The 26,262-nt window shown below is 48.9% G+C and overlaps 2 protein-coding genes and 1 long non-coding RNA gene across 3 annotated transcripts in view; 2 read left to right on the top strand and 1 right to left on the bottom strand.

Annotated features, from left to right (window-relative positions):
- The first annotated feature begins 2,894 nt into the window (after nucleotides 1-2,894).
- LOC141581019 (uncharacterized) overlaps nucleotides 2,895-26,262 on the top strand; it is a 96,831-nt gene continuing 73,463 nt past the window's right edge. The window contains exon 1 of the long non-coding RNA XR_012513422.1: nucleotides 2,895-3,001. This is a non-coding gene — a long non-coding RNA (uncharacterized LOC141581019). The remainder of the gene's footprint in view (nucleotides 3,002-26,262) is intronic.
- Nucleotides 8,036-9,510, top strand: LOC101052324 (olfactory receptor 10H1). Its single transcript, XM_003942247.4, has one exon. It carries the CDS (start codon nucleotides 8,521-8,523, stop codon nucleotides 9,466-9,468), a length of 948 nt encoding a protein of 315 aa, XP_003942296.2. The 5' UTR covers nucleotides 8,036-8,520; the 3' UTR covers nucleotides 9,469-9,510.
- Nucleotides 15,802-16,766, bottom strand: LOC101052006 (olfactory receptor 10H5-like). Its single transcript, XM_003942246.4, has one exon. It carries the CDS (start codon nucleotides 16,744-16,746, stop codon nucleotides 15,802-15,804), a length of 945 nt encoding a protein of 314 aa, XP_003942295.2. The 5' UTR covers nucleotides 16,747-16,766.

Raw genomic sequence — 26,262 nt, forward strand, 5'->3', positions numbered from 1 at the left:
GCAGTGTGAGTCTACGGGGCAGCAGGTGACAGGCAGAGGCCACCCTCCACCTCTCTGTCAGTGTGCCATTTGCTTAGCCGGGCTTACCTTCTTTAGAGCTCCTGCTGCCTCATGAGGTAGGTGCCTTGGACAGGTGAGGTAACAGGTGCAGAGAGAAGAGAACAATGCTCAATGTGACCCAGGGTGACTGATTCTTTCTCTCTTCCTTTCTTCTCTCCTGTCTTCCTTCCTTTTTCTTTTTCTTTCTTTTTCCTTCCTTCCTCTTTCCTTCTTTCTTTCTTTTCCTTCCTTCCTCTTTCTCTTTTCTTTTCTCTCCTCTCTCTCTCTCTCTCTCTCTCTTTCTTTTCTTTCTTTTGACAGAGTCTCACTCTGTAGCCCAGGCTGGAGTGCAGTGGCTTGATCTCGGTTCACCACAACCTCTGCCTCCAAGGTTCAAGCGATTCTCCTGCCTCAGCCTACCAAGTAACTGGAATGACAGGTGCACGCCACCATGCCCAGCTAAATGTATTTTAGTAGAGATAGGGCTTAACCATGTTACCCAGGCTGGTCTCAAACTCCTGAGCTCAGGCAATCCACCCACCTTGGCCTCCCAAAGTGCTTGGATTACAGGCGTGAGCCACTGCGCCCGGCCGACCTCTGATTTTAACCTCTCTTCTCGGTCTGTCCAGGCAAGACGTCTATGGGAAAAGGGTTGGGAAGAGGCAGGGAAAGAGAGAAAAATGATTCACGGTTCAGAGGCTGCAGCCACCACCCCAGGATGTGAAGAATCAAGGAGGGCCGGGTGTGGTGGCTCACGCCTGTAATCCTAGCACTTTGGGAGGCCAAGGTGGGAGGATCACTTGAGTCCAGGAGTTTGAGGCCAGCCTGGGCAACATAGTGAGACCCTGTCTTTACAAAAAAATACAAAAATTAGCCAGGCATGGTGGCAGGCGCCTGTGGTCTTAGCTACTTAGGACTGAGGTGGGAGGACTGCTTGAGCCCAGGAAGTCAAGGCTGCAATGAGCTGTGCTTGTGCCTTGCACTCCAGCCTTGGTGACCCTGTCTGAAGAAAAAGCGGGGGATCAGGGAGGCATCAGTGACAACGGGTGGTGAGGGGATAGTTAGGAGCTGGGGATGAGAAGACAGAGAGAAAAGAGAGGCAAGTGAAGGCTTCGGTGGAAGAGGGGGAGGCCAGACAGCTTCGCTAAGAAGAGAGAGCCAGGATGGGTGAGAAGCGAGGCCAGACAGGGTCTCAGAGGCAAGACAGGCCTGGCTGCGGAGTGACTCTGTCACGAAGGAGACATTTGCCCGTGTAGAAGAGCATCGCTGACTATCGTCACTGGGGAATGCCGCTGGCGTCTGGTGGATGGAGACGAGGAAAGCCGCTCAGTCTCCTGCAGGACACAGAACGCCGTACCCCGTCCTCCCAGAGAGAATGACCGCCCCCAACGTCCCCAGTGCTGAAGGCGGGAAATACTGCGCTAGGGTTGTGGTGGGCAGGGCTTGTCCACAGCCGCGCTTAGCCCCTGGGTCTCTGGGTGGAGAACTGGCCCTGTCATGCTAGACAGTGCTCCTGTCGTGCTAGACAGTGGGCTTGCGTGCTCTCTCGCTTTCTCCTCACCTCTTCTTTCCCCTCTCCGTGCTCTCCCTACCTCTCCTCTCTCTCCACTTCTCTCCCCACCTCTCTCTGTCTTTTTCTCCCTACCTCTGCACGCTCTCTTCCCACTTCTCTCTTTCTCCCCACCTCTCTCTGTTTCCCCAACTCTCTCTCTCTCTCCCCCCAACCTCTCTCTGTCTCTCTCTCTCTCTCTCTCTCTGTTTTACCTAGAGAGGAACCCACTGGGTGTTCCGCTGGTGCATCAGTGCCCAGAAGCTCTAAATCCTCCTCTCTGCTATCCTAGTCCCACTTAGATTTACAGAACATTGAGCAGACACAGACTGCAGAGAATCCCCACATGCCCTCTGTCCGCTGCACACAATTTTCCCCTATCATCAGCAACTGGGGGTTTTACCATAAATCTGTTACAGCTGATGAACCAGTGTTGACACATTGTCGCTGACTGGAGTTCACTCTTGGGGAAGTACAAATGCACAATATCCTGTGTCCACCATGACAGTATCGCACAACATGGTAGACCCCCTGGTCCACCCATTCATCCCGCCCTCTCACCCACTGGTCCCTGGAAGCCATTGATCTTTTGCTGTCTCCAGAGTGTTGATTTTTCTAGAATGACCGGACGACCCTTTTAGCTGCATTCTGCACCCCGTCATTCCAGAGGGTGTTACATGCAGCCCTCAGCCACCTGCTGCAGGCATGGTCGGCTCCTGTCCTCTTAAGGTTCCTTCCTTCCTTCTTTCCTCCCTCATTTTCTTTCTTTTCCTTTCTTTCTTCCTTTTTACTGACTTCCTTCCCTTCCTTCCTCCTTCCCTCCCCTCTTCCTTCCTCCCTCCGTCCCCCGTTCTTCCTCTTTCTTTTTTTTTTTTTTTTTTTTGTTAAGTACTGTTCTTTATTCTGGAGGGTATCGCTTCACAGTTCGGTGTTAAATGCTCTCTTTTATGAATTTAAGGCGCCAGGAGGTGTCTACTTGAACAGCATGCTTCATCGGGCACGCCAAGGCGACCTTCGTCCCCCGGTTCTTTCTCCCCAAATTGAAAACACAAATACACACACACGCCCTTACTTATTTCCTAAAATTCAAGCTCGCACCATAGAGAGGATACAAAGCCCGGTGGAGGTCGCCGGGCAACCCCTCCGGATCCCCCGAGAGGGGATGGGGTCAAAACTCTCACATCTCCTTCCGCCTCACTCAGTCGTCGCCCCTTCCCAATTCTCGCGAGACTTCAAGCAGCTCGGCTTCTACGCGCGAGAGCGTGCCAACGGTGCCTGGCCGCCATCTTGTTCGTGCCCGTCGCCGGTTCTCAGTGACGCACGCTTTCCCCTTCCTTCCGCCATGACTGGGCCTCTGCATTACTCGACTCCGCAGGAGCTCCTGCTTTTCCTGGACTCCGCGAGCAGCGGCGTGTGAGTGTGCGGGAGCTTCTGTGCGAGGGAGGGGGAGGGGGAGCGGCGGTGGGGGGACGGGCAGCGCCGCGGTAGCTCGGTCCGGCCTGCTCGCCGCCATGTTGTGTTCTCGCCGCCGCGCTCGTGGGGTTCGTGCGCCTGCTTTGTCTTTCCATTTCTTTCTTTTTCTCTTCCCTTCCTTCCGTTTTCTCCTCCCTTCCTTCCATTTTTCTTTCTTTCCTCTCCCTCTCCTCTCTCTCCCTTTCTTTTTCTTCCTTCCTGCCTTCCGTCCCTCCCTGTGGATTTTTGTGATCTGAATTGATAGGAACCGGAGTGTGTAGATGGTCAGTCGGGGTGAAGCAGCATCTCCTTAACCCGCGAGTGGCCTTTGAAACTCGTTCACAGCCACCAGCAACTGATGCGTATTAGGACAGGACAGGCTTGGAGGTCATTCGGACCTAAGCTCAGCTCCTGGGCCCCCACTTCAGACTCAGGGCGCCTAACGCAAGTGACTTCTAATGTGGGGTAAAGAATCCATCAGGCCGGGCGCGGTGGCTCAAGCCTGTAATCCCAGCACTTTGGGAGGCTGAGGCGGGTGGATCACGAGGTCAAGAGATCGAGATCATCCTGGTCAACATGGTGAAACCCCGTCTCTACTAAACATACAAAAAATTAGCTGGGCATGGTGGCACGTGCCTGTAATCCCAGCTACTCAGGAGGCTGAGGCAGGAGAATTGCCTGAACCCAGGAGGCGGAGGTTGCGGTGAGCCGAGATCGCATTCCAGCCTGGGTAACAAGAGCGAAACTCCGTCTCAAAAAAAAAAAGAGTCCATCAGAATAGCGCGAGCGGTGCTGAACGCTGTGCCTGGTCCGGAGGACACATCCAGGAAAGGGTAGCTGTTCCCAGCGTTGTTGACTTCGCTGCACTGGTGCTGTAGACACTGCAGTCCCTGGCTTCAGGGACTCACAGTCAGGTTCCAGGGATAGACACAGCTCCAACGTGACATGTCACGAAAAATAACAGGACAAAGTCATGAGCAAAGGGTTTTAAAGTTCTCGTAGGAGGCGCAGAGTGGGAATTGAACCAACGCCTGCTGTTACCATTGACTGGGAATCATTGTTTGAAAGCACCCAGGAATGGGAGACTAAATATGCCTTGGAGAGAAATGTCCAGGACGGCGGCATGGAGGAGGTGACATCTAAGCTGACTCTTAACGGTAGACAGGGGTTTGCTAGGTGAAGAAGTGGAGGATCCCAGCAGAGGGAGGGTGCCAAGGAGTTGCGGCTGCACTCTTTGGATCATGGGTTCTCGTTGGGAGTGACTTTGAGCCTCATGGGGACATGGGTGTTTTATGGAGACATTTTTGGCTGTCATGATTGAGCAGGAGCTGCTGGCATTCAGTTGACAGAGACCAGGGATGCTACTAAACATTTTATGAGACAGAGAACAGCTCCCCACAGGAAGAATGAGCTGGTCCTGAGTGTCAGCAGTCCCAAGGTTGAGAAACGCTGCCTTCGACGCTGGGGAGCCACAGAGGGTTTGTGAGCGCCACCCCAGGGCACTGGTCTTGCCCATTTGGCCTCTTCTTGGAGTTTCTTGTTTCTAAATCATTTACTCTTCTAAGATCTCAGTGGTGGGACATGGTGGTGCAGTGGGGGCTGCTATTCTGGGGAGCTTGAGGCAATGACCCAGAAGCAGGGAAAAGATGCGAGTGATTCCAGGAAAAGAGACCAAGAAACTCTGGAGACTGACATTGTTTGGAGAAGGCAGCCTCCACTCACCAAAGCAGCTGGTTCTCCCTTCATCTCATTAAAAACCTGCCGCGGCTGCATCGCAGGCCCAAGCCTACTTAAGAGGATGTGAACATACCTTTCTTTTATTTATTTATTTATTTATCTATCTATCTATTTTTTGTTATTTCTTTTGAACTTCCTTTTCTAAAATGTTTTTTTTAATTGTGATAACATACATGCAACCTGAAATTTACCGTTGCACTTGTCAGGCGGGCTGGAGTGCAGTGATGTGATCTTGGCTCACCACCTCTGCCTCCGGGATCCTGGTTCAAGTAGTTCTCCTGCCTCAGCCTTCGGAGTAGCTGAGATTACAAGTACAAGCCACCATGTCCAGCTAATTTTTGTATTTTTAGTAGAGAAGGGGTTTCATCAGGTTGGCCAGGCTGGTCTTGAACTCCTGACCTTGTGATCCACCCACCTTGGCCTCCCAAAATCTGGGATTACAGGTGTGAGCTGCCAAGCCTGGCTTACTTTCTTCCTTCCTTTCTTCCTTCCCTCTTCCCTTCCTTCCCTTCCCCTCCCTCCCTCCTTGCCTTCCTTCCCTCCCTCCCTTCCTCTTTCCATTCCTTTTTCCTTTCCTTTCCTTCCTTCTTTCTCTCCTTCTTTCTAGAAAGCCCACTGTATTTGTGCTAACACCACTTTTGCCTAGTTCCAGTCAAAGTAATAATTTTTTATTACAAATGGAAACACTGTATCTATTAGCAGTCATTCCCTATTCTCTGCTCTCCCCAGCCCCTGGGCACCACTGGTGAGCTCCAAGTGCTACGAGGGTTTTCACTGCAGCATCGTTTGCAAATGCCAGCAGGTAGGGCACAGCCCTCATGTCCATGAACAATAATGCATATTCATAGAATGGAAAATCGTTCCGCCATAAACAGGAATAAAGCTCAGATACATGCTGTGGTGTTTCAGTATTGTTACAATTGCATGCTACAGTGCAAATGAACCTTAAAACATTATGTTCAGTGAAAGAAATGAGACACAAAGGACCCATCTCGTATGATTCCATTTAGGTGAAATGTTCAGAACAGGCAAGCCCATAGAAGTAGAAACAGAAAGCAGAGTGGTAGTTTATTTATTTTTTAAATAAACTTTACATTGCCTTTTTTTTTTTGGAGTCAGAGTCTCACTCTATCACCCAGGCTGGAGTGCAGTGGTGCGATCTTGGCTCACTGCAATCTCCACCTCCTGGGTTCAGGCGGTTCTCCTGCCTCAACCTCCCGAGTAGCTGGGACTATGGGCGTGTGCCACCACGCCCGGCTAATTTTTGTATTTTTAGTAGAGACGGAGTTTAACCATATTGGCCAGGCTGGTCTCTTGGCTAGGCTGGTCTCGATCTCCTGACCTCATGATCCACCCTGCTTGGCCTCCCAAAGTGCTGGGATTACAGGTGTGAGCCACTGTACCCGGCCATTGCCTAAATTTTTAAGAAAGAGATTAGCCAAGCATGCTGATGCATGCCTGTAGTTCCAGCTATTTGGTGGGCTGAGGAGAGAGGATCGCTTAAGCCCAGGAGTTGAAGGCTGCAGTGAACTGTGATAATTGTGCCACTGCCTTCCAGCCTGAGCGACAGAGCCAGATCTGTCTCTTGAAAAAATAAAAATTAAATGTATTTAAGTGGTTCATAAAGACACGTGGAAATCTCATGAAATTAAAGTTACTGAGCAAAGACCATGTATAGTCATTTACTGTATTAATTATATGTAGCATCTATGGCAGGCTAAGTCACCTAAGGAAAGCTCATTGACTTCCCACAGTAATCCTTTGAGACCGGTAGGGGGAAATGGTGCTACGGAAAGTTAAAGAAATCTGCCCAAGTTTACAAAATATTGGCCTGGTGCAGTAGCTCACTTCTGTAATCCCAGCACTTTGGGACACTCAGGAGGAGGATGACTTGAGGTGAGGAGTTCCAGACCTGCCTGAGCAACATAACAAGATGCCATCTCTATAATAAAAAATAAATTATCTGCTGGGTGAGGTGGTCTGTGCCTGTAGTCATAGCTACTTGGGAGGCTGGGGCAGTAGGATTGCTTGAATCCAGGAGTTGGAGGTTGCAGTGAGCTATGATTGCACCATTGGACTATAGCCCGGGCAACAGAGTGAGACTCTGTCTCTACAAAAATAAATAAATAGGTCAGGCGTGGCGGCTCATGCCTGTAATCCCAGCACTTTGGGAGGCCGGGACGGGTAGATCACCTGAGGTCAGGTGTTCGAGACCAGCCAGACTAACATGGAGAAACCCCCTATCTACTAAAACTACAAAATTAGCTGGGCATGGTAGCCCATGCCTGTAATCCCAGCTACTTGGGAGGCTGAGGCAGGAGAGTCACTTGAACCCAGGAGGCGGAGGTTGTGGTGAGCCGAGACCACTCCATTGCACTCCAGCCTGGGCAACAAAAGTGAAACTCTGTCTCTAAATAAATAAAATAAAATAATTACACAACAGTCAAAGGAGGGATTTGAACTGAGATCTGCTGATTCCCACATGCCTCTTTCTGTCTGATGGCTACATTTCTTTGCCTCAGAACGTAGAAGCATACTTCGTGGGAACTGCAAAAGCAATCAGAGCATAATTTCTGGCTCTTTTCTTAGTGCCACACCATCTACTGCCTCTGCTTTCCTACGTGGATAACCCCAGAGAAGTCATTGGTTGAAATTTAGAGGCTCCAAGGTGTTGTAGCCATGGGTGGAAACATGTTGTGATACCTGGAAGAGGGAAGAACACGATTTATCAGAAGAGAGTAAGAGGACAGAGAAGGAATGAATGGAAGTTCCAGTAAAGGAATATTTTTTTCTTCTTTTTTGAGAGACAGGGTCTGGCTCTGTCATCCAGGCTGGAGGGCAGTGGCGCTGTCATAGCTTGCTGCAGCCTCGAATTCCTGGGCTTAAGCCACCCTCCTGCCTCAGCCTCCAAAGTTCTGGGATTAAAGGTGTGAACCACCACGCCAGCCTGGAGCATTTTCTTTTGGGGAGCACCATAGAGGAATAGTGGAGGGTATTTTCTTTAAATTTCACTTTAGGTTCTGGGGTACACGTGCAGATGATGCAGGATTGTTGCATAGGTACACACATGGGAAGGTGGTTTGCTGCCTCCATCCCCCCGTCATTTATATCTGGCATTTCTCCCCATGTTATCCCTCCCCAACCTCCCCACCCCCTGATGTCCCTCCCCAGCCCCACCCCCCAACAAACCCCAGTGTATGATGCTCCCCTCCCTGTATCCATGTGTTGTCATGGTTCAATACCCGCCTATCAGTGAGAACATGTGGTATTTGATTTTCTGTTCTTGTGTCAGTTTGCTGAGAATGATGGTTTCCAGATTCATCCATGTCCCTACAGAGGACACAAACGCATCGTTTTTTTCTTTATGGCTGCATGGTATTCCATGGTGTATATGTGCCACATCTTTGTCCAGTCTATCATAGTTTTTAGAGCCAGCCCACCTATGGGTTCAAATCTCAGATCTACTGTTTTAACAGCTTTGCCTGCAAGCTCTGCACTTCAATATTCTCAATGAGTATCCTCAAGGTACTTCAAAAGGGGGTTGAAAATATAGTACGATTCTCACTAGGTTGATGAGAGTATTAAATTATAGGAGGCACAGAGTGGGAACGGAATCAAAACCAGCTTTACCATTTACCAAGAGTAGCCCCTTGAGTGAATCCAGGTATGGTGAAGGGTGAGAACCTTTCTTCATCCAGTAACTGACATCTCCCCTGTCACATCTCACCCCAGGCACAGACTCCATGCCGGGAGCCAATCACTCCACAGTGACCCAGTTCATCCTCATCGGCTTTTCCACTTTCCCCCACCTGCAGCTGATGCTCTTCCTGCTGCTCCTGCTCATGTACCTGTTCACACTGCTAGGCAACCTACTCATCATGGCCACCGTCTGGAGTGAGCGTGGCCTCCACACGCCCATGTATCTCCTCCTGTGTGCCCTCTCTGTCTCTGAGATCCTCTACACAGTGGCCATAATCCCGCGCATGCTGGCTGACCTGTTGTCCACCACGCGCTCCATCGCCTTCCTGGCCTGCGCCAGCCAGATGTTCTTCTCCTTCACCTTCGGCTTCACCCACTCCTTCCTGCTCACCGTCATGGGCTACGACCGCTACGTGGCCATCTGCCACCCGCTGCGCTACAACGTGCTCATGAGCCCGCGGGGCTGCGCCTGCCTGCTGGGCTGCTCCTGGGCAGGTGGCTCTGTCATGGGGATGGTGGTGACCACGGCCATTTTCCACCTCTCTTTCTGTGGACCCAATGAGATCCACCATTTTGCTTGCCACGTGCCACCTCTGTTGAAGTTGGCCTGTGGCGATGATGTGCTGGTGGTGGCCCTGGGCGTGGGCTTGGTGTGTATCATGGCCCTGATGGGCTGTTTGCTCCTCATTCTCCTCTCCTATGCCTTCATTGTGGCCACTATATTGAAGATTCCTTCTGCTGAAGGTCGGAACAAGGCCTTCTCCACCTGTGCCTCTCACCTCACAGTGGTGGTCGTGCACTATGGCTTTGCCTCTGTCATTTACCTGAAGCCCAAAGGTCCCCAGTCTCCAGAAGGAGACACTTTGATGGGCATCACCTACACGGTCCTCACGCCCTTCCTCAGCCCCATCATCTTCAGCCTCAGGAACAAGGAGCTGAAGATTGCCATAAAGAAGACCTTTTTCAGTAAACTCTACCTGGGAAAAAAATAATGATCTGGGAGAAATTCATTAGCATAACTAAATTGGATTACCAAAGGTCATTGCTAAAAATTACATTTTGTGGTGGCTAACGCCTGTAATCCCAGCACTTTGAGACTCTGAGGGAGGCAGATCACCTGAGGTCAGGGGTTCGAGATCAGCCTGACCAACATGGCAAAATCCCATCGCTACTAAAAACACAAAAATTAGCCAGGCATGGTGGCACATGCCTGTAATCCTAGCTACTTGGGAGGTTGAGGCGTGAGAATCACTTGAACCTGGGAGATAGAAGTTGCAGTGAGCCAAGATTGTGCCACTGCACTCTAGCCTGGGTGACACAGTGAAACTCTGTCTCAAAAAAAAAAAAAAAAAACAAGTAAAAGAAAAGAAAATTACATTCCAGCCAAGCACCATGGCTCACACTTGTAATTCCATTGCCTTGGGATGCCAAGGTGGGAGGATCGCTTGAGGCCAGGAGTTAAAGAACAGCCTGCACAACAGAGTGAAATTTTGTTATGCTTTAAGATTTACAGGGGACCTTGTAGACCATACAATTATAAACAGAAGGGCGAATCAGCCTCAGGGAAGTATTTGGAGTGGAAGTGTGTGTGAGATAACTAACACAGTGAAAGCCAGGTTTGATTATTTCTATCTGCTGCAAGATAGATGTCAGCACCAAACCTGTAATCTAGATTCCTCTTGCCAAAAGCTGCAGTCATCTAATACACCCAATAATACAAACCAGCAGTGCAAAGAGAGATGGGAGATTTCATGGCCCACTCTCTATGAGTGCAGCACCAGTTAGCTACAACTCAGATTTTGTAAGGCTGCTCCAGATTATAGCAGAGGAGAGAAAGTGCCCTAAATATCACCACGGCACAGATCTATGCAGTAGAAGTTAGAAATAGCAATAAACAGACACTCTGAAAGCCATCAAAGGGAACCTTGTCATTTCAAGGGTGAAACTTGAATAGTTGTGGAGAGACTGAGATGTCTTCACAGCTGGATCGAGGAAAAAGTCAACACTGTGAGATACCAAATGCTGTGATAGAACATGGCATGGAGCATGGGCCAGCCGGGAACACTCTGTTGAATCAGGACACAGTGCAGAGCCCAGGATGAAAGTTGATCTCATGGTCACTCAGGCTCACCCACTTCCCAATGGACAGGGATTTAAGATTGACCCACCTGTATAGTATTGATATATTTATTAACAATAGGTCTTTCTGTGTTTGAGCTATGCATCATTTTTTCCTAAAGGGTAAATTCTCTTAATTTCGACTTAAGCACTGAAAACCTCCCACATTAGCATGAAGAGTGAGGATGTGGGAATCCATTTCAATCAAAACTTGGAAACTCAGAGAAGCTCCCTTTGCAGAGTATGTGCCACAGTTCCTGTTGCTTGTTACCCACCAAGCACGTTGCATCATTAGCACCTCACAAGGTGGGAGTAAGAGCAGATACATAACCACAATCCCTCTGTTTGATAGAGGGGGAAGCTGAGCTTCAAAAGACGCATGGCTCAGGCCAGGCACGGTGGCTCACACCTGTAATCCCAGCACTTTGGGAGGCTGAGGTGGGCAGATCATGATGCCAAGAGATTGAAACCAGCCTGGCCAACATGGTGAAACCCTGTCTCTACTAAAAGCATACAAAAATTAGCTGGGTGTGGTAGCATAATAGCTGAGTGTGGTGGCATATTAGCTGGGTGTGGTAGTCCCAGCCACTCAGGAGGCCGAGGCAGGAGAACCCTTTGAACCTGGGAGGTGGAGGTTGCAGTGAGCCAAGATTGCGCCACTGCACTCCAGCCTGGCAACAGAGGGAGACTCCATCTCAGAAAAAAACAAAAAACAACAGAAGAAGCACGACTCATCGGAAACCACCATCCAACCTGGAAGAGCCAAGCTTCAATGTCAAGTCTTTTCCAGATGACTGGTCCTTCTTCACATGAAGCATCTCAGCATCCTTAGAGTCTTTTATGGCACAGGGAGACAGCTGCAACCCACCATGCCCTAAAGTGCGCATCCTTGGAACACAGATGGAATATTTCTACAAACTCAAGAGTCCTCCATGATTTTTAAATAAGTTTTAGTCTTGTAGAAATTCTTGAGTAACTTCTATACATTGAGCTAAGATGCTCCCCTCTCCTGACAACAGAGCCACCTGGGAAGGAACATAAGCCAAGCTTTTTCTTTCCTTTGTTTAATAAAATACCGCACTGGCCTCTGATCCTGCTGGTATCCAAATGGATAGAGACCCTGGAAAGAGGCTGTGGAAAAGAGGCTTCCATTACACTTGTATAAATGAACTAACATCTGTTTAATGGTTCTTTATTGTCTCGCATGGTGGCTTATGCCTGTAATCCTAGCACTTTGGGAGGCCAAGCCCTTCTGGACCAGCCCTCTGGAAATTAGGATCCCACTGTAAAAAGGCAATGTGTGGCCAGGCGCGGTGGCTCATGCTTGTAATTCCAGCAATTTGGGAGGCCGAGGCAGGCAGATCCCGAGGTCAAGAGATTGAGACCATCCTGGCCAACATGGTGAAACCCCGTCTCTGCTAAAAATACAAAATACACCCCAAAAAACTAGCTGGCTGTAGTGCTGCATCCCTGTAGTCCCAGCTACATGGGAGGCTGAGGCAGGAGAATTGCTTGAAACCAGAAAATGGAAGTTGCAGTGAGCTGGGATCACATCACTGCACTCCAGCCTGGTGACAGAGTGAGACTATCTCAAAAAAAAAAAAAAAAAAGCAATGCATGAAGTGTTGAACGATACCTTCTATGAGTTGGGCACTGGATGTCTTATGCTAACTTATTGAGATCCCTTAAGCTGCCGGCTGCATGAGGTCATGAGTTTTGATCATCTTGTACGTTATCATATTCAGTACCAGCATGATACTTGGAAGATATATCAGTTCTTAACAAATATTCCTAAAGTGGATTAATATAATCCCACAACGTTGAACAATCCAGAATGTTGACTTATGAATTTGCTGTGAGAAAGAAAACTCAGGCCGCGTTATCATTATCGCTCTCCATCTCTGTCTGTCTCTGTGTCTCTCTCACCCCCTCCCCCACACATACTTCTTCTTCCCACCTTGTTTCCTATCTCAGTAAACAGTAACTCAATCTCAATTCCTTGGAGACATTCTCAACTCCTTTCCTCCTCACATTCCATGTTCTATTCACTAGCGTATCAGAGGTGGCTCTCCCTTCAAAACATCCAGAACCTGGCTCCTTCTCACCTCCTCTATTGCCACTACCCTGGTTGAGGCCACCATTCTATCTCAGCTGGATGGTTTCCATAACTATCAAGCTGGTCTCCCTTCTACCACCCCTACTCTACACTATAGTCTCAATAAAGAGGGAGATTGAGGCTGGGTGTGGTGGCTCAAGTCTGTAATCCCAGCGTTTTGGGAGGCCAAGGCAGGCAGATCATCTGAGGTCAGGAGTTTGAGACAAGCCTGGCCAACATGGTGAAACCCTGTCTCCTAAAAATACAAAGAAAATTAGCCAGGCATGGTAGCACACGCCTGTAATCCCAGCTACTTGGGAGGCTGAGGCAGGAGAATCCCTTGAACCTGGGAAGTGTAGGTTGCAGTGAGCCAAGATAGTACCACTGCACCCCAGCCTGGGAAGCAGAGCAAGACTCTGTCTCAAAAAAAAAAAAAAAAGGAAGGAGATTGAGCCTTTTAGATGTATATTATATTATATCTCCTCTACTCAGAACCTTCTGATGGCTCTCGTCTCTCTCACAGGGAAATCTGAAGTTTCTATGGTGCCCACAAAACCCTATGCACCTGGGCCCTTGCTGCTTCTCTGGCCTCACCTTCCTCTTCTCTTTCCCTCAGTCACTCTGCTCTAACCTCCCCACTATCCCTCAAACACACCAAACACGCTCCTACCTCAGGACCTTTGCACGTGCTGTGCCCACTAACAGGAATTCCACACCCCCTGCCAGATGTCCACATGGCTTCTCTCTCACTGCCTAAAGCTTTCTGCTTGAATATCAGAGTCCTTTCTTAACCACACTGCACAAAACAGCAAAACCCCTGGTCATGTCATGTCTTTCTTGACATGAATTACTTTTGTCCTTGTGACTAGTAGCACCTGGCATCTCTTGCTTTTTGCATTTCACTGACTCCTGTTGCTTTGGGGAGATAAGTTACTTGTTCTATTTTGTCCACTGCAGTATGCCCAGATGGCATATGGTAGGCTCTCAAACATTTAAAGAATGAGGGAAGAGGAAGGCAACCATGATGTACAATGTTTGTGCACCCAATTAGAGTTTTTAAGTTTGTTAACAGGACACACAATTGCTCTGTGTCCTTAGGCAGGTTACATTCCTTCTCTGACCCCACCTTGTAAGAAGGCCAAAGCCAAAAACACCTACCTTCTAAAGCAGAGATGAGACTAAAGTGAGCCAGTGTTTGTGAATGGCTCGGTACAGTGCCTGACACACAGGTACTCTAAACACTAGTTAGGATCATGTCATAATTTCAAGGGTTGCTGAATGAGCTTGGGACCAGAGGGAGAAGTGTGAGCTGGGGAAACGATCAGTTGAAAGCCACCACTCTTCGAAGTATCTATCCTGATAGTCAATGAGTCAGGTGGGGAAACTCAGCAGGAAGCTGCAGTTCAGCAGGAGTGCCATGGGAAGAAGCGTTATTCCAGTTAAGCTCTATGACCTGCCCCTCTCTTCCCAGAATTCCCTTCTATAGGAACTGCCTCCTCTCTATGGCTCCCAGAACCCATGAATGGTCCGATGACCCATCATCATGGTAGCAGTTCACAGGAAGTAGGATAGGCAATCTTTTGCTCTCAAGAGATGAAGACAAGTTCTGACCTGCCAGTAGGGCCGTGCACTGGTTCAGCAATAAAGCCAACTGGCCTTGGATAGATCACATTCCATCTCTTAGGCTCTATTTACCATCATTGAAATGAGTTTAATAATAATGTATCCACCTCTGAGGAGTATGCTGAAAATTGAATAGCATCATCTATTGTAGGGCAGTTGACAGTGTCTGGCATGCAGAAAGGAGGTGATAAATGTCAGATTTTTAAGATCATTATACTTATTTATTTGTTTTGGAATGGAGTTGCTCTGTTGCCCAGGCTGGAGTGCAGTGGCATGATCTTGGCTCACTGCAACCTTTGCCTCCTGAGGTTCAAGCAATTCTCCTGCCTCAGACTCCAGAGTAGTTGAGATTACAGGCCTGTGCCACCACACCCAGCTAATTTTTTTTTTTTTTTTTTGAGGCGGAGTTTCGCTCTTGTTACCCAGGCTGGAGTGCAATGGCGCGATCTCGGCTCACCGCAACCTCCGCCTCCTGGGTTCAGGCAATTCTCCTGCCTCACCCTCCTGAGTAGCCGGGATTACAGGCACGCGCCACCATGCCCAGCTATTTTTTTTTTTTTTTTTTTTTTTTTTTTAGTAGAGACAGGGTTTCACCATGTTGACCAGGATGGTCTCGATCTCTTGACCTCGTGATCCACCCGCCTCGGCCTCCCAAAGTGCTGGGATTACAGGCTTGAGCCACCGCGCCCGGCTAATTTTTGTATTTTTAGTAGAGGTGGGGTTTCACCATGTTAGCCAGTCTGGTCTTGAACTCCTGTCCTCAAGTGATCTGCCCGCCTTGGCCTCCCAAAGTGCTGGGATTACAGGTGTGAGGGACCATGTCTTCCCTAAGATTAGTATAATAATTATTTATGGCCTTTGTTTCCTGTGCTAGTTTTGGAGGTTCAGAAAGGTGTTTGTTTCTGTTCCCAGCCATTGAGGCATTCCCATGTTGCCTGGTGCAGTGATACACAGAGAAATATCACTGTGACCGGGATATGGATTGTGTTAGTCAGGGCTCTCCATAGAAGCAGAATCAATAAGCTATAGATAGATAGATGATACATAGGTGATGGATAGATAGATAGGTGAGTAGGTAGATTAATACATATATACTATTGGGGTGGGGCACGATGGCTCACACCTGTAATCCCAGCACTTTGGGAGGCCAAAGTGGGAGGATCACCTGAGGTCAGGAGTCTGAGACCAGCTTGGCCAACATGTTGAAACCTCATGTCTACCAAAAACACAAAATGAGCCTGGTGTGATGGTGTGCACCTGCAGTCCCAGCTACTTGGGAGGCTGAGGCAGGAGAATTGCTTGAACCTGGGAGGTGAAGGTTGCAGTGAGCCAAGATCGCACCACTGCACTCTAACCTGGGCGACAAAGTGAGATTTCATCTCCAGAACAAGAAAACAGAGAGAGAGGAAGGAAGGAAAGAGGGAAGAAACAGAGGAAGAAGACTGAAGTGTTCCCATTCACTACATCTCTTGAGCGAAAGCCAGCCATTTCAGCAGTTCTGTGGAAAGAATTTGGTGAAGAAGGTCTTCTTTATGGCAACCTTCAGCTCCTTGTTCCTGAGGCTGAAGATGATGGGGCTGAGGAAGGGCGTGAGGACCGTGTAGATGATGCCCATCAAGGTGTCTCCTTTTGGAGACTGGGGACCTTTGGGCTTCAGGTAAATGACAGAGGCAAAGCCATAGTGCACGACCACCACTGTGAGGTGAGAGGCACAGGTGGAGAAGGCCTTGTTCCGACCAGCAGAAGGGATCGTCAAGATAGTGGCCACAATGAAGGCATAGGAGAGGAGAATGAGAAGCAAACAGCCCATCAGGGCCATGATACACACCAAGCCCACGCCCAGGGCCACCACCAGCACATCATCGCCACAGGCCAACTTCAACAGAGGTGGCACATGGCAGAAGAAATGGTGGATCTCATTGGGTCCACAGAAGGAGAGGTGGAAAATGGCCGTGGTCACCACCATCCCCATGACAGAGCCACCAGCCCAGGAGCAGCCCAGCAGGCAGGCGCAGCCCCGCGGGCTCATGAGCACGTTGTAGCGCAGCGGGTGGCAGATGGCCACGTAGCGGTCGTAGCCCATGACGGTGAGCAGGAAGGAGTGGGTGAAGCCGAAGGTGAAGGAGAAGAACATCTGGCTGGCGCAGGCCAGGAAGGCGATGGAGCGCGTGGTGGACAGCAGGTCAGCCAGCATGCGCGGGATTATGGCCACTGTGTAGAGGATCTCGGAGACGGAGAGGGCACACAGGAGGAGATACATGGGCGTGTGGAGGCCACGCTCACTCCAGACGGTGGCCATGATGAGTAGGTTGCCCAGCAGTGTGAACAGGTACATGAGCAGGAGCAGCAGGAAGAGCATCAGCTGCAGGTGGGGGAAAGCGGAGAAGCCGAAGAGGGTGAATTCAGATGTGCAGGTGTGGTTTTGCCCCAGCATGGCGGCCACCCCTAGTCGGGGGAGAGAGGAAAGAAGAGCCAGTGGTTAGGAGCAGGGGGTGTCTAGTGACTTTTACCTGGGAGGACACCTGAAAGCGCCTCCTTCATCCGTCCCAGCCATGGTTACTCTATCTGCAGAACAGCATATTATCAAGGTTTAAATAACATCACTCATTTTAAGTGCTTTGCACAGGTCCTGACATGAACTAGGAATTTAATAAATTATAAATACTGATAATTACAATTATTCTGCTGTTGTTATTGCCGTCATGATTATTTGACCCATGTACCACTACCTACACCTTGCTTTTCTGCCTTTGTTCATTCTGGTCTTTTCATGTGTCTCCCTATCTTTATGGGTCCAAATCCTGCCTGAATTTTATGGCTAAGCTGTTCCCTGATTGCCGCCTTCAGCTGGAAGTCGTCTCTTTGTTGTGGCATGGAAATGTCCAGACTCTGTTTATTTCTCATCACCGCGGCTTTCTAGCTGTGAGATGCGAGGCAGGTTGCTTCCTTTCTCTGAGCCTCATTGATCCCCTGGAAAATTGAAACTGCCTTTGCAAAATTACTACTGAGACAGCGAAAGAGATCTAACTTAACCAACTCCATCTTGCTTGTAACCTCTAAGCTGTCCTTGTTCATTCCTGGGCATAGGGTGAACTAACTTTGGGAGAAACTTACAGTTGATAGTTTGGAACAAGGATGATAACTGCCCTTCCCCAAAGCAGACCTCCTCCTTGCCTGGGGACCAGATTGGCTTTGTAGGACTAACATTAGACACGGAGATGAGAAATTCTGGTTTAGGAGTCATGTAGCTGGAGGCTGCAAGATCCTGACCCTCCCTAAACTGCCTCCAAGATCAGTGCTTGAGGTCTTTTGCAGACCTTGCACTTGATGGATCGGCTGGAACCATCCAGATCAATAAACTGGCTCATCTGATCTTGTGACCCCCACCCAGGAACTGACTCAGCACAAGAAGACATCTCTGACTCCCTGTGATTACATCTCTGACCAGGCAGCACTCCTGGCTCACTGACTTCCCCTGCCCACCAAGTTGTCCTAAAAGACTCTGCTCCCTGAATGCTTAAGAGAGACTGATTCAAGTAGTAATAAAACTCCAGTGTCCCATAGAGCCGGCTCTGCGTGAATTACACTTTCTCTGTTGCAGTTCCCCTGACTTGATAAATTGGCTCTGTCTAGGCAGGTGGCAAGGTGAACCCACTGGGCAGTTACAAATGGGAGTAAGAATCCTTATATTATGGGGCTATTGTGAGGCATAAATGAGTTAAGCTTTTAGCTCCTGTTGATGTGGTGGTTTGGTCTAACTCATGTGAGACCCTCCCAAGGACAAGGAGCTAACTGGCTTCACCATAGACTTATGCCCTCTGACCCCAGCTGAGCCTATGTTTCTAGTCACTTGCCAATGCTATTCTCTGAATCTCCTCCCCCACCTCCCCCCCCACCTTTTTTTTTTGATAGAGTCTTGCTCTGTCTCCCAGTCTGAAGTGCAGTGGCACAATCTTGGCTCACCGCAACTTCTGTCTCCCGGGTTCAAGTGATTCTCCTGCCTCAGCCTCCTGAGTAGCTGGGATTACTAGGTATTAGCCAGGCCTGCACCACCACACCTAGCTATTTTTTGTATTTTTAGCAGAGATGGGGTTTCACTATTTTGCCCAGGCTGGTCTTGAACTTCTGAGTTCAAGTGATCCATCTGCCTCAGCCTCCCAAAGTGCTGGGATTTATGGGTGCAAGCCACCATGCCCAACCAAAAACTTGTTAGCGGAGGATGGTTATGATCCATCGACCTCTGCGTTATGGGCCCAGCATGCTTCCACTACGTGATTCTGCTGGTCTCCTCCCCTCTTTGAACCCTACCCTAATCCTCCAACCCCATGCCTCCACTGGTGCAAAAACCTAGGCGGTCAGCCCTGGCTTCTCTCATCACCTTCCCTGAGTGGCCACAGAGTCAGATCTGCCCAGTTTCTCCCCCAGGACAGCTCTCCTCCCTGCACCAACAGGAGCCCTTCTCCTTTATTTAGTTTGTGGAAGTTCCCCAAAAAACTAAAGTAGGAGGCTATGACTCCTTTCCCTCCCTCTTTTTTGCCAGTCTGCAAACAGATTGGATACAAAATAAAAACGTTTATGTTAAAATGCAAACTGGGGCCAGGCATGGTGGCTCACACCTGTAATCCCAGCACTTTGGGAGGTGGAGGCAGGAGGATCACAAGGTCAGTTCAAGAGCAGCTTGGCCAAGATGGAAACCCCATCTCTACTAAAAATGCAAAAAAGCTGGGAGTGATGGTGGATGCCTGTAATCCCAGCTACTTGGGAGGCTGAGGCAGAGAATTGCTTGAACCTGGGAGGCAGAGATTGATTGCAGTGAGCTGAGATCATGCCACTGCATTCCAGCCTGGGCAACAGAACGAGATTCTGTCTCAAAAAAAAAAAAAAAAAAAAAAAAAAAATGCAAACTGGATCAATGAATGAATGGATAAACAAAATGTGGTCCAACCATACAAAGAAATATTATGCAACCATGCAAAGGAATGAAGCAGTGACACATGCTACCATGTGGATGCGCTTTGAGAACATGAGGCTGAGTGAAGGAAGCCAGACACGAAAGGCCACATAGTATATGATTCCATTTATAGGAAATGTCCAGAATAGGTAAATCCACAGAGAAAGAAAACAGATGAGTTACTGTTGGGGAATGGGGTAGTGTGGAATGGGGAGTGACTGACCAATGGATATGAAGTTTTTTTTGAATGGTGACAATGCCTTGTAACTAGAGGTGGTAGCTGCACAGCATTGTGAATGTACTAAATGCCACTGATTGTCCCCTTTAAAATGTTTAATGGCAGCCAGGCATGGTGGCTCAAGCCTGTAATCCCAGCACTTTGGGAGGCTGAGGCGGGTGGATCACAAGGTCAAGAGATCGAGACCATCCTGGTCAACATGGTGAAACCCCATCTCTACTAAAAATACAAAAAATTAGCTGGGCATGGTGGCGCGTGCCTGTAGTCCCAGCTACTCATGAGGCTGAGGCAGGAGAATTGCCTGAACCCAGGAGGCGGAGGTTGTGGTGAGCTGAGATCACGCCATTGCACTCCAGCCTGGGTAACAAGAGCAAAACTCCGTCTCAAAATAAATAAATAAATAAAATATTTAATGGATAATTTCATGGGCAGATCATGAGGTCAAGAGATCGAAACCATGCTGTCCAACATGGTGACACCCCTGTGTCTACTAAAAATACAAAAATTAGCTGGGTGTGATTGTGCATGCCTGTAATCCCAGTTACTCAAGAGGCCAAGGCAGGAGAATTGCTTGAACGCAGGAGGTGGAGGTTGCAGTGAGCCGAGATCACACCACTTCACTCTAGCCTGGTGGCAGAGTGAGACTCCATCTCAAAAAACAAACAAACAAAAACACATAATTGGAATGTTTGTAAGATAAATGCTTAAGGTGACAGATCCTGTATTTACCCTTATGTAATTATTACTCATTGTATGCCTGTGTCAGAATAGCTCATGTACCCCATAAGTATACACACCTACTGTGTACCTATACAAAGTAAAAATAAAAAGGAATATAGCACTAACCTTATGCTACAACATGAGGAGCCTTGAAAACATGATGTCAACTGGAAGAAGCCAGACGAAAGAGTCACGTATGTTCTGATCCCATTGATATGAAATGTCCAGAACAGGCCAGTCCATAGAGACAGAAAGCAGGTGTTGGTTGCCAGGGGCTCGGAGAGCGTGATGGGGAGCGACTGATCATGGATATGGGTTTTTAAGCGGGGAGGATATATTTTGAAACTAGATAGTGGTGGTGGTTGTGCAACTTTGTGAGAGTACTAAACACTAAGTTGTACACTTTATAATATTTAATTCAATTTTATGTGAATTTTATTTCAATTTTTAAAAAAATGTGTCCACGAGGTCAGGTGCAGTGGCTCATTCCTGTAATCCCAGCACTTTGGGAGGCTGAGGCGAGTGGATAACCTGAGGCTGGGAGTTTGGGACCAGCCTGGCCAACACGGTGAAACCCAATCTCTACTGAAAAATACAAAAATTAGCCACGTGTGGTGGTTCATGCCTGTAATCCCAGCTACTAGGGAGGCTGAGGCAGGAGAATTGCTTGAACCTGAAGGAGGAGGTTGCAGTAAGCCAAGATTGTGCCATTGCACTCTAGCCTGGATGACAGAGCAAAACTCCATCCCCCTCACCCCCAAAAAAGCACCATGGTTCACTCTCAGCCTTGTTCTATCTCTCCTTGCCTCTGCACTGTGTTCACAGCTCAGCCTGTGCTCACAACGGGAGGGGGAGAGTCCCGGGGTGCCCAGGGTCAGTCCGGAGGTAATTGAGGCAGAACCCACCACGCTGTTCTGGCTCAGCCTTCCTGCTCCCGCCCAGGGCAGCACTGACCCTCAACCCAGATGTGTCTGGAAGCAGAGGGGGAGCCTCCTCAGGAAAGCTTAGAGACGGGCGGCTTGTGACTCCACAGACTGAGACGTGGTGCCCACTGTTACCTCACACACCTGTCCACACACCTGCCTCCACCTGCCACCTCTCCCCACGTGCTTGCAGGCTCTGTCACCAGCACCAAGCGTGCACACAGCTGGCACGCGCGTGCACGAGCACGAGTGTTCAGACCCCAGCCCTCTCAGAGGCAGAGACCCCGCCCGCGGAGGTGGACACACACCTGCTGAGCGTCCTGACCCCTTGCACACCTGGAGATACACGCAAACATGCTCACTCGCACCACCACACACAGAGGCGCGCAGAGGATGGTACACAGCGGTGTCCCCCACACGCAACTTTCACTCTATGACCTGTGGCGACACGCGCACAGGGATCTTGGGTGCAGGATTCTGTAAGGAGGACCCATGCCTGAGTCTCTGCTCGCATCGGACATCATGCAGCCCCTTTCTGAGTCCAAGATCCACCCCTAACATTCTGATTACCGACAGCCTTTATCCTGATCCCGTGCTTGCCTCACCTCCTCTAGGAAGGTAGCCTGGGGTGCAAGCTTGCTTTTCTTTGCGCCCGCAAGGGCTGCCCTGCTGTGGTTATCTGAAAAGCCCCTGGCTCCCTCACCCAAGCAGTGAGCTCAGAAGAGGGTGGGCGGGGTGGAAGGCTGAGCCCTTAGATCATCCCTGTCTTCTCCAGGGGTGAGTTTCAAATGAATCTCAGGGGAACCTGGTGCTGGATGCAGGGCCCAGGAGATGGGCAGGGGCCTCAGGGAGCCTTTGGGGCCCATCAGCCTTCCTCCAATCCACATTTATAGATGCCGCCCCTCAAATCTTCCCTGCCTGCCCTGTGTGCCCAGGTCAGAACCCAGCTTAAAAACAAAAAAACAAAAAAAAATTGAACTCATGGAGATAGAGAGTAGAAGGATGGTTAGCAGAGGCTGGGAAGGGCAGTGAGAGGGTGAGGGGTAAGTGAGGTTGTTTAATGGGTACCAAAAAAATCGAATGAGTAAGAGTTAGTGTTTGATAGCACAACATGGTGACCATAGTGAATAATAATTTAATTGTACATTTAAAAATAACTAAAACAGTACAATTGGATTGTTCGTAACACAAAGGATAAATGCTTGAGGGGATGGATACTCCATTTCACACGATGTGATTATTACACATTGCAGGCCTGTATCAGATATCTGATGTACCCCATAAATAAACATGCCGACTATGTACCCACAAAAAATTAACAAAAAATTTTAGGCCAGGCATGGTAGCTCATGCCTGTAATCCCAGAGCACTTTGAGAGGCCAAGGTGGGCAGATCAGGAGGTCAGGAGATCAAGACCATCCTGGCTAACACAGTGAAACCCCGTCTCTACTAAAAATACAAAAAAAAAAAAAAAATTAGCTGGGCTTGGTGGCACATGCCTGTAATCCCAGCTACTCAGGAGGCTAAGGCAGAAGAATTGCTTGAACCCAGGAGGCAGAGGTTGCAGTGAGCCAAGATCATGCCACTGCACTCCAGCCTGGGTGGCAGATTGGGACTCCCTCTTAAAAAAAAAAAAAAAAGAAGAAGAAGAAAAAAACCAAGTACTGCAAACTAGGTGACTTAAATAAAACAATGTTAGTCAGAGGCGGTGGTGCACCCCTGTAATCTCAGCTACTCCTGAGGCAGGAAGATTCCTTGAGCCCAAGAGTTGGAGGCCAGCCTGGGCAACATAAGGAGACCCTGTTACAAAAATAAAAATAAAAATAAATTAATGTATTTGTTGTGTTCTAAAGGCCAGAAGCTCAAAATCAAGTTGTTGGCTGGGTTTCTTCTCTCTGGAGACTTTGAGGGAGAATCTGCTTCCTGCCTCTCTCCTGCCTCCCAGTGGCTACTGGCAATCTTTGGCAGTTGCTTGCTTTATAGATGTTATTACTCCAAAACTGCCTTTTCCTCCATATGGCCTTCTTTTCTATGTTTCTGTGTGTCTTATCCCTTTTCTTTCTTTCTTTCTTTCTTTCTTTCTTTCTTTCTTTCTTTCTTTCTTTCTTTCTTTCTCTTTCTTTCTTTTCTTTCTTTCCTTTTCTTTCTCTCTCTCTCTCTCTCTCTTTTTCTTTCTTTTTTAAATTTGTTTGAGACAGAGTCTTGCTCTGTCGCCAGGCTGGAGTGCAATGGCATGATCTCTGCTCGCTGCAACCTCTGACTCCCAGATTCAAGCAATTCTCCTGCCTCAGCCTCCCAAGTAGCTGGGATTACAGGTGCTCGCCACCGCGCCCAGCTAATTACTGTATTTTTAGTAGAGACGAGGTTTCACCATGTTGGCCAGGCTGATCTCAACCTCCTGACCCCGTGATCTGTCTACCTTGGCCTCCCAAAGTGCTGGGATTAGAGGCATGAGCCACTGCACCCGGCCATCTTCTCTCTTTCTAATGAGGGCGCCTATCATTGCGTTTAGAGTGGTCCCTAACCCAGGATGGTTTCATGTCAAGATTGTAATTAATTGTATCTGCAAAGACTGTATGTCCAAATGATTTCCCATTCTGAGGCTCTAAAAGGACATGAATTTCTGGAGGGACTTCATACAACCCACCCTGCTTTAGTTCCCATCTCTACAGTCCAAACCTTATTCAACAACAGAAGGATCCTGTTGAATAAACCAAATTACATCCCACATACCCCTGCTTAGAACCCACCATGGCTCCCTAGTGCCCAGATGCCTTACTGAAATTCACTACAAGGCTCTATGCAGCTTCTGGTCCTTGTTGGCTTCTCTGTTATCCTCTCTCAACTCCCTCCCCAACTATTAACACCCTCTCTCCCCTTTCAGTCTCTGGGCTAAAATGAGACAGGAGCATATGCTGGCCTCTCTCTCACCCCATTTTCTTTTAAAAAATTTTTTTAATTAAAAAAAAATTTTTGAGACCGAGTATCTCTGTGTCACCCAGGCTGGAGTGCAATGGCATGATCTCAGCTCCCTGCAATCTCTGCCTCCTGAGTTCACGATTTTCCTGCTTCAGCCTCCCGAGTAACTGGGACTACAGGCGAGCAACACCACACCCAGCTAATTTTTGTATTTTTAGTAGAGACAGGGATTCACCATGTTGGTCAGGCTGGTCTCAAACTCCTGACCTCAGGTGATCTGCCCACCTCAGCCTCCCAAAGTGCGGGGATTACAGGCATGAGCCACTGCGACCAGCCTATAACTTTCTCTCTCTCTTTTTTTTTTGAGATGGAGTCTCTCTCTGTTGCCCAGGCTGGAATGCAGTGGCATGATCTCAGCTCACTGCAACCTCCACCTCCCGGGTTTAAGTGATTCTCCTGCCTCAGCCTCCCGAGTAGCTGAGACTATGGGCGTATGCCACCATGCCAGGCCTATTTTATTTTATTTTAGTAGAGTTAGGGTTTTCATCATGTTGCCCAGGCTGGTCTCGAACTCCTGACCTCAGGTGATCCACCCACCTTGACGTCCCAAAGTGCTGGGATTATAGGCGCGAGCCACCTCACTCGGCCTCTCACCTCATTTTCCTGTGCATCCCACACTTATTTTCACCCCATCTGCCTCGATCAAATGCTCTCAAGTCTCACATCATTTCTTCCAGGAAGCCTCCCATGTCTCCACACCCTGGGCTGAGTCAGGTGCCTCTCTGCATCTGAGCTTCCCCCACCACACATTGTGGTCATTGCCTGGTTACTGTTCTGTGTCTCCTGCTAAACCATAACATCCTGAGGGCAAGGACAGCATCTCATTGAGTCTGTGCTGTGTTCCCAACACCTAAAACGGTTCTTACATCTAGTAAATATTCAAAAAGTATACACTGAAGAAAATAAGGAATGAAGGGTATGTATGATACCGTGATACTCTATAAGGCAGGTGAGAAAATGGAGAAGGTGCCATTTGCACTGAGTTTGAAGGGTGAGGAAGGGTCCCCAGACACAGTGGCAGGGAGGGTATCCCAGGCAGAGGAGCCAGCTTGAGTGCCCACAATTGGATGGAGGAGCTGGAGAAGTCATACTGGGGCCAGACTGTGAAGAGGGTTGGAGGTATCTTAGAACCATTGCTCTGGGCCCAAGAGGAGGGTGGGCTGGAAGTAGAGGCCAGGAGGGAGCTGGGGCCTCGAGCTTGGCAGGGGCAGATGCCAGCCTGGGCTGAGGGTCTGGCCAATGCTTTCCTCCAGGCTCAGCCTCCTGGGACAGCAGAAGATCCAGAATCTGGAGAAATTGGGCTGGACCTGCAGATATTTTCTCCAGAGACATTTCTTTGGCACAGTTTAAAACAGGAAGGGACATCAGGAACAGATGTTCAGCTGAGAGATGGGGCCAGGACTAGGGGAAAGGTATTTTGTTGCTGCTTCTGTGCACAGAGAAATGAGGACGTGGGGCTGGTTCACAGGAAACAAGATGAATTGTGAGCCAGGGGATGGGGCGGGAGGACCAAGGTCGCAGTTCAGCTGCATCTTGCGGCCCTGCCTGGTGGGGGCGCTGTGACTCTGGACCAGCGGCTTGACCTCTCTGGACCTCATTTTACTTGTAAAATGGGGCTGGATTATTCCAGGAAGAGAAAGAAACATTATGTGTGAGGATTCTGGCCCAGGGTAGGTGTTTGGTCAGGGTGAATGCCGCTCCCTTTTCCCCCATTTCAATTTTTTCTTCAACCGTAGAGGCTCTTCCTTCATTCGTCCCACAAATAGTTGTTGAGCACCTACTATTTGCCCAGCAGTGTGTGGCAAATAAGCAGAAGTTGCTTTGAGCCTCAACTTTTGTTGTGACTCCGCTCAACTTTTCTCCCAGGCAGGACCCTTGCATTTCTGGGTATCTCCACTCAGTTTCACCCAGAAATGACCAAAAAAACACAAGTTCCAGAAGATGCATTCCCCAAATGTGCATCAGCCCTTCCTGTGCACCACATCCTGTGCTCATAGCTGCAAGGAGGCATGGCTCAGATCCTTCCCTCCCTCAGGAAACATCTCTACAAAAAATACCAAAATTAGCTGGGAGTGGTGGTGGGTGCCTGTAATCCCAGCTACTCAGGAGGCTGAGTTGAATCTAGGAGGTGGAGGTTGC

The sequence above is a fragment of the Saimiri boliviensis genome, chromosome 14 (genome assembly GCF_048565385.1).
Source record: "Saimiri boliviensis isolate mSaiBol1 chromosome 14, mSaiBol1.pri, whole genome shotgun sequence".
NCBI classification, from domain to species: Eukaryota; Metazoa; Chordata; class Mammalia; order Primates; family Cebidae; genus Saimiri; species Saimiri boliviensis.

What these genes read in the sequence shown, in the direction of transcription:
- LOC101052006 (XM_003942246.4), bottom strand. Translation starts at nt 16,746, where the DNA reads ATGCTGGGGCAAAACCACACCTGCACATCTGAATTCACCCTCTTCGGC.
- LOC101052324 (XM_003942247.4), top strand. Translation starts at nt 8,521, where the DNA reads ATGCCGGGAGCCAATCACTCCACAGTGACCCAGTTCATCCTCATCGGC.